General features: G+C 33.9%; 1 protein-coding gene across 8 annotated transcripts in view; it reads right to left on the bottom strand.

Annotated features, from left to right (window-relative positions):
• Positions 1-5,831: 5,831 nt before the first annotated feature.
• The window catches only part of LOC107838919 (putative ALA-interacting subunit 2), a 17,417-nt gene continuing 14,783 nt past the window's right edge, over positions 5,832-8,465 (bottom strand). For 5 of the 8 annotated variants that reach the window (XM_047395712.1, XM_047395708.1, XM_047395709.1 and 2 more), the window contains one exon: positions 5,832-6,178. In XM_047395712.1, coding sequence (XP_047251668.1) covers positions 6,062-6,178 — 117 coding nt within the window. In that variant the 3' untranslated portion in view covers positions 5,832-6,061. Of the gene's footprint in view, positions 6,182-8,465 lie in introns of all 8 variants that reach the window. The other 3 variants (XM_016682191.2, XM_016682192.2, XM_047395710.1) reach the window with 1 other exon arrangement.

Below are 8,465 nucleotides of genomic sequence, written 5' to 3' on the forward strand. Positions count from 1 at the left end.
CTAAGTACTGATTAGAGTTAATCAGTGTAGAGGGCCCTTGACAGAGTTGCCAAGATAAGCTTGTAGTAGAGTTGTTACAAACAAAAGGAGCCTAGAGTTAAGCTGAAATCGAGTTTGTGATCAAGAGGTTGATTATAGTGGATTTCTTTAGAGCTTGTGAGATCAAGCCATGGTTTTTCCTCCCTTAAGCAAGGAGGTTTTCACGTTAAATTTTGTGTGTTGTTTCTTTCCTACACTGCTTTAGTTTTCCTGCACTCTATTGTTTGATTGTCTATGATTGACTTTGAGAGACCCGATCCCTCACTGTATGGTGCAACCCCCAAGGGTTCCAACATATACATGTTGGTGAAATACCATCACTAATTCAAAATGAGAGTTCAGTAAAATAAAAAACATATGAGAAGATTGAACTCTACATTCACAATATTATTTTGAAACAAAGAAGTCATTTGCTGAATATTGATATGGATCAAGAAAATTAGTTATCGAATATGAATATAACTAAACACAATATTTTCTTCTTAGAAAAAAATAATGTGATAAGTTTGGTAACTTTTTATTCCAATTTAAAAATAATTTATTATGATAGAGATCAACTAACGTGTAAGATATAAGAACTTTAAATAAAAGTAACTTATTAAGTAAAAAATTCAATTATTGTTAAATTGTAAATTTACGGTAAAATAGTATCACTATATAACGGGGTCCCCCCACCCTTCTCTTCTGCTTTCTCTCTCTCATTGTTGATCATTAGCTTTATTTGTCATTAGCATATTCCGCGTTATAAGTATGTATCATTTAAAGAAGAATTGCCGATATATTTTGAAATAATAACTCTAATTTTCTTGATGATTTTTTACTTAAATATCAAGTTTCTATAGAGTATGTGATCAAACATGGTGATGCAATGTTATCACTAATTCAAAGAGAGAGTTCAACAGAAGAATTGATGTGTGAGGAGGTTCAATAATGTATTCACAATGTAACATAGGTTTGAAACAAAGAAATATCAATTGTCGAAAATGATTTGAATTACTCGTAGTGTTTTTCTTTTTCGAGAAAAATAATTTGCTAGCTATAAATTTGTATTGTGGATAATATAGTTCCTTGATTATATAGTATTTTGGGGTCTTACATAATTATAATATAAAGGTGATTAACTTTCTTGATCTTTTTTTAATCCTTATATCATATTTCGGTAAAGTAAGAGACCAAACATGTTGATGGAATGTTATCACTAATTCAAAATGAGAGTTCTGTAAAAGAAGAAACATATGAGAAGATTGGACTCTACATTCAAAATATTATTTTGGAATAAGAAAGTGAAAATTATTTGTTGAATATGAATTTAATTATACACAATATTTTTCTTTCTATAAGAAGAAAATAATTTGATAAGTTTGGTGATTTTTTTTTTGTTCAAATTTAAAATAATTTATTGTGATAGAGATAAACTAACATGTAAGATATAAGAACTTTAAATAAAAGTAAAGTTATTAAGTAATAAATTCAATCATTGTTGAATTATAAATTTACAGTAAAATAGTAACAACAACAACAAACCCAGTGAATTTCCATCAAGTGGGGTCTGAGGAGGGTAAAATGTACGCAGTCCATACCGCTACCTCCGAAGAAGTGGAGAGGTTGTTTCCGATAGACCCCCGGCTCAAGATAAAGAATAGTTAGCAAGATCAAAGTAATACACGAAAACAAGATTGGTGGCATAACCGAAATAAGAAATAAGGACTAATAAAATAGAAATACGAGACACGAAAATAAGAGTAATATGAAAATAAGAAATAAGAAAAGGACACCCACCGAGTAATAGTATACACTAGCAGCTCCTACCAATGGACACAGTCCTAGGGTTACTAACCCGGCTACGCAAGAGCTCCCTAACTACAAGATACAACCCACCCTCGCATTAGACTTCTACCCTTATTCGCGACCTCCACATCTTCCTATCTAGGGTCATGTCTTCAGTAAGCTATAACAGCTCCATGTCATGTCTAATCACCTCTCTCGAATATTTCTTTGGCCTATCTCTACTCCTCCTGAAACCATCCAAAGCTAGCCTCTCACATCTACGAACTGGGACATCCGTGCTCCTCCTCATCACATGCCCAAACCATCTCAGCCTTCTCTCCCACATCTTGTATTCCACCGATGCCACTCCCACCTTCTCCCAGATAATCTCATTCCTAAATCTGTTCCCTCTATTAAGTCTACACATCCAACACAACATTCTCATTTTTGCTACCTTCAATTTTTGAATATGGGAGTTCGTGACTGGCCAACACTCAGCACCATATAGCATGGCCAGACGGACTGCCACTCTATAGAACTTACCTTTAAGCTTTAAGGGCACCTTCTTATCACATAACACTCCCAAGGTAAGCATCCACTTCATCCAACTTGCTCCAATACATTTAGAGACATCCTCATTAATCTCGCCATTCCCCTGAATCATAGACCTGAGATACTTAAAATTATCTCTCTTACAAACATCCTGGGAATCCAACCTCGCCACCACTTTGTCCTCATGCTTCGAGTCACTAAACTTGCATTCCATATACTCCGTCTCGTACCTACTCAACCTGAACCCCTTAGCTTTAAAAGTTTGCCTCCAAACCTCTAATTTATCATTCCCCACCTCCCCCCTCCCCCCCGCGTCTCATCAATCAGTACTACATCACCTGCAAATAGAATACACCAAGGCACCTCATCTTGAATACTCCGCGTCAACACGTCCATCACCAGCACAAACAAAAACGGACTAAGAGTCGATCCCTGATGCAACCTTATCTCGACCGAAAAATGTTCTGAGTCTCCTCCCGCCGTCCTCACCTGAGTCTTCTCTCCCTCGTACATGTCCTTAATATCCCTGATGTACGCCTCCGGGACCCCTCTCACCTCCAAGCATCTCCAAAGCACCTCCCTAGGGACTTTGTCATACACCTTCTCTAAGTCGATAAAGGCGTATCACTATATAATGAGGTCTATAAGCATACATGATAAATAAATAAATAAATAAATAAAAGTGTAAGAAACATTAATGAAATTAAAAATATGATTATTTTGAATCTAATGAAAATTGATAATTGCAAAATTAATTTCTTTACTAATAGGACCAGTTTGGCCATGAAAATAAAAAACGCAACCACTTTATTTGATATTTTTGGAAAATAGAGTTGGAGTTGTGTTTGACCATAGTATTTTGGAGTTAATATTTAGAATTCAAATGTATTTTTTAAAATAATATAAGTGAAAATAAATTTTTGAAAAATAGAGTTTTATGAAAACAGGGTTATTTAATGAAAATAAAAAAAATTAGATTTTTTTTTTGAAAAGAAAATAAATTAAAAAGAGCAAAGAGTGAATCCAATTTTTTTTCAAAAATTAAAATATTGTGAAACATATTCTAAAATATTTATGACCAAAAAAGTATTTCAAAATATTGTGAATAATATTCATGGTCAAACGCCTACTATACTTGGTATCTTTTGAAAATCCTTTTTTAACTTGAATGAGAAAGTTACAAATAGAATAACCAGAAGATAATTTTTTTTCCTTATATTTGTCTTTTTTTGATATTCATAGGTAAACATCTTCAATGTATTCAGATCAATTTTATCTCTCATTTCTTCTCTTTGAACTAACCTTTATGAATCATTCAAAGAAATATAAGTTACAGGAGATATTGATAATGTATTTCATTAGTTTATGTTGGTTTTTGTATTAGTGAATAATGGAAAGAATTTTGTATGCTTCTATTTATTTGGTAAAATTATAAATTCAAATTATTTTTATCTATCTTTTTATTGTGATTTTTCGTCTTAAATATTAACCACACATCGTGCAAATACTAATACTAGTATTTATAGTAAAGCGGTCAATCAAAATGGGACGGAGGGTATAAATTTATTTAACCGATCAGTGGCCAATATTATACTTACGTAGGCCAGTAGTTCATCGTCAAGAGAAAAGAATACTCTTAAACAACTTGAAGTATCTATTTTTCCGGTTTATCACTAATAATAAATTATTCCCAACCCTACATTTACTCAATCAAGCTAGTATATGAATGAAATTCAAGCCTCAATTGTCTTTACATTTCCTTCTACAAGAGTTCTTTTTTTCTGTTTTTTCCAACAAGTTTTCTGTTCCAGATAAAGGAAAGCCACTGCATGGCAAGGGCATATATGAATAATGTAATAGAAATTGCACCAGCAAGATTTATATCTCCTCGAAGACTTTCAAGTGCTCCAAAATTAGAGACAATTGTAGAAGAAGAATATAAGCTTGGTCAAGTTTTTATTGAGAAAAAAGTGTTATATGTTCTCTTACTTTCAATTCTTGCTTATACATTGATCAACAGATACACTATGGTGTAATATAATAGGAGGAACACTCATTTGTTTCCGAATTTTGACATTAAATTTAATTAATTCTCATGTAATATGAATGCTTAAACAATTTATAATCAGAAGATTGATTTTGGTTCTAACTATACATCGTGCGTTTCATTAATTTATCTTTCTGTCAAAATGTATATTTATGAATGTCATTCTTACAAATATTTCTTTTTTTTCTTTCACCCAAAAGTTATATTTCACTTTATTTCTCTTTGCTATTTATTTTTGGGAAAACACTTAAATATGTGTAAGTTTGGTTTTTCTATGTTACCGTCTTTAAAAATTTGACTTATCTATGTCACTGCCGTTATAGAAAGAAATTTAATCTATTCAGCATAAATTGTGTAGTATTTCTCTGACATAAGTAGCTAGGCATAAGTTTAGACAACTTTTGCTTCGCTCAACACAAGTTTTATAAGAATTAAATTATGTTTTTGACAACATAACTTGTGGGTTTTTAAGTTAGAATGTTTATCTCGCTCAATATAAGTTTTATAAGAATTAAACGGTCTTTAGCGACATAACTTGCAGATTCAAAAACAAAATTTGTCTCGCTCGGTATAATTTCAACAGGAATGAAGTGCTACAGTGTGACATAATTTACCATGCCTTTTACTGCATAATTTATGGGATATTACGCCGTCAAGTTATAGACTTATGCTCGGCAATAAATTGTTCGTTATTTCAATTTCAAGAATACTTTCAGCCACTTTTTTGTTACTTAAAATTTTCAGACAAAATTAACGATCACAAAATTAAGGGGCAAAAATTTAACACCATCTCAAAATAGGGTTATTTGTCAAATAACCCTTACATGGTTGTTCCCAATTACTGTAATACTGTGTGGACTGGTAAGACGTTAAAGGTTGATTTGTATCTCAAATTATTTTAAACTACTATTTGGGTTATACATTTAGGATGCTAGATACCTTTTTCCAACTTTCAATAAACTAGCTAAACTAGCTCTCCAAGATTTTCAATGTATACTCTTTCTTAATTTATGTGGAACAGTTAAATTAGGAAGGAGTGGTGAGGATGGCAAAGGAATTGGGGTTGGAGTGTGATGAGGAGACCATCAACTTCTTCACCATCTCCCCAACCTATTTCATCATATAATTCAAAGCTAGAAGCTTCATCACTTAGTAAGGTTCTATCACCTCCTAAATGCAACTTGTTTTTCTAATCCCATCCAGGAAGTGAGGGTGTCATTTTTTAAAATTTCTTGAAGAAATTATTTTCCTAGAAAAAATATTTTCCAGAAAATTTTGACCAATCAAACAAATCTGACAACCTTGGATACACTCCCATAAGAAGGATTTATCAAAACATCAAACCTTAGATTGCTGAAACTCATAGTCCCATACCATTCGATTTTATCAACCCTATACTTCATTGACCATCTGGTATGTTAATATCTAGAGACGAGAATTATCTTGCAAATACATACTAAATAGCTAGTTACATAGTTAGCCAGCCGTAGCTAGGGATTTTGTTAAAGCATATCAAAGACACATAGATATTAGCATATGCCAGAACAAGTTACTGAAATTATACCAAATTGTTTGGGTCCACGATTCCAACTCCCAACCATAGAATTTATGAACAAAATGCAACCACTGAGAAGATATTCTGTTGTTCTCATCTCATTAATAAACTTCAGTTATGAAGCCAAATTTTTCGAAGAGGATTTGTAATTTAGCAGTAGTCCTGTCTTCTAGTTTGACATGCCTTTCCAGTTCCAAGATACTTTTGTATCCCCATAAGGCCTGCATAAAAGGGAGCTTAAAATCAAAGTTCAGAGATGCAGAAAATGCTGAACAACAATGTTCAACAACCAGCACAAGGTCAACATGTCTGACCACATTTTACAGAACAATATACTAATCATTTGCACCGAGACAGATTCAAAACCATCTTGATGACATGGAAAGAGAAATAATAAAAGCTTGCAATACGCCAAAAGTTAGTCAGCAACTATTAGTTTAACCAGGAACCGAACACAACAGCTTGGATACCCTATATCAACAATTCACCCACTCTACTTGAAGGAAATCCCCTTCCCAGCCTCCCTTCAGCCAATACTTGTTATCCATGCATTTTTCTATCCTCCACTACTAAAGCCATCTGTAAACTTGTGTCAGTTTGCAGGGCTGAGCCACTCAGCAAGCAATTTTCTTTTATTGCGCTGGGAATATTAAATTGGCAGCCCCCCTCCAACAGAGTAATTGTTTGGTTCTTCAAGGGTGACCAATAGTTACATCAATGCAAAATTTTTCTTATCGTCACAGGAGACATATTTTAACGAACTTCAAGTTTTACTGATCATATCAGTCAATCAATAGTTGGTACTGAAAATCCAATAGAGGTATTCAGGTGGGTTACAGATAACAAAGCTGTCACAGAAATCAGATTGGGTCTGGTCGTGTTCTCTGCCAGACCTTCGATTATCACTCCAAAAATATTTATACATGTGCAAATTCAAATGACAAGAGCACAAGGATTTTGCAGCCACAGCAAACAACTCAAGTACTATTTTCTACTGGTCAGAAAGATATGGGCGAATGTTTTGGCAAAGAATGAAAGGAAAAAGCCAATTAACCCCCACCCCCACCCCCACTAAAGAAAAAAGAAAAGAAAAGAAAGAAAATGATCATGTAGCCCATGAAGTACAATTGCTTAAACCGTATTAAGAAATCCCTAAAGCAGAACTCCAGATTCTAAGTTGGATAACAGAAAGCTTCAAAATTATAATTATTAAATCAGGTGTTCCGAGCAAAAGACAAGGCCTTAGAAAGGCCAATCTGCATGAAGATTCGAAGAACTCATACTGAGGGTTGTTGAACCATATAATCTGCTATGGAAATGGGAACTGTCGGAAACATCATCTAACTCTCCCACCTTTAATATACAATTATGATTCAAAGTTTTGGGGAAACCGTGGTGTATCAGTCATAAGTAACGAAGTTCACCTTTTCCTCCTTTTTTTTATTTTTTGGTTTTGTGAATTCCAACAAATCAACCCAGTGCTACTAAGTAGAGAGCTGAATAACATGTCATCTGGTCTTTCTGATATTATTGGCACAAGGGTAGCCGAGTAAGTTACCTATCATATGAACATATTATATATAGAATAGAATCCTAAAAAAGAAGTCATCTTAGAGATTATTATACTTGGTTTTAGCTCCAAGATCCTTTCCAAAAGATAGGTGATGTTAGAGCTGGTTGTTGAATATAATATCTATTTGGACTTCTAGTAACTTAAAAATCACTATTCTGAAATGGCGCGTATGATTGGCCATTTATTGCAATTGATATCGCAAGTACAATTTAATCAAACATTAGATTTGGTACTTTGCTAGTTAACTTAAAACACTAAATTCAAAGAGAACAATATAATTCAAATATTTTCCTCTCAATCACTTTACATCCTTGGAACTCTTACTGAAACTTCTCCAGCTAATCCAGAAAGGTAACCCCCATCAAATTTTGTGTGACGCACTTTCCTTTTGTGTCTATTTAAAAAGGAATAGCACCTCTCTTTTTGGAAATTATTTCACAGTATCTCCATTTTACCCTTAGTGACATGACTTGGTGGGATCCACTTGATGTAAAATTTATTAATTTCTCCAGGATGATCATGTTAGCCAATTTTTTAACATGTTGGCCAAATGGAAATGTGGTTAATTACATCTGGGAGCAACTACGAAATGTTACTGCACTTCTTCATCTAGTCTATGCTTCACAGGGGAAGAAAAAGAGAACTTTGCCTGCAAAAAATATGGTGGAATTTATAACCCAACCAAGTTATTCGGTTTCTCATAAGTTTGGGGTGGATAGTTATGTCCAGTAGAAAAAGGTTGGAAGGCACTAGGAACCATACTAAGAGAAGCACCTGTTGGACTAACAGGATTTTGTTTTTCTGCTTCCTCTGTAGTCTCTTTGCAAATTTCAGATCTCAATAATAGGCTATGCTAATAATGTTCTTGTTAGTGGACCGTGAAAGTCATCCCTCCCCCCCCCCCCCCCCCCCGCCCCCCCACTCCCCCCCCC

This window comes from Capsicum annuum, chromosome 8, assembly GCF_002878395.1.
Source record: "Capsicum annuum cultivar UCD-10X-F1 chromosome 8, UCD10Xv1.1, whole genome shotgun sequence".
NCBI classification, from domain to species: Eukaryota; Viridiplantae; Streptophyta; class Magnoliopsida; order Solanales; family Solanaceae; genus Capsicum; species Capsicum annuum.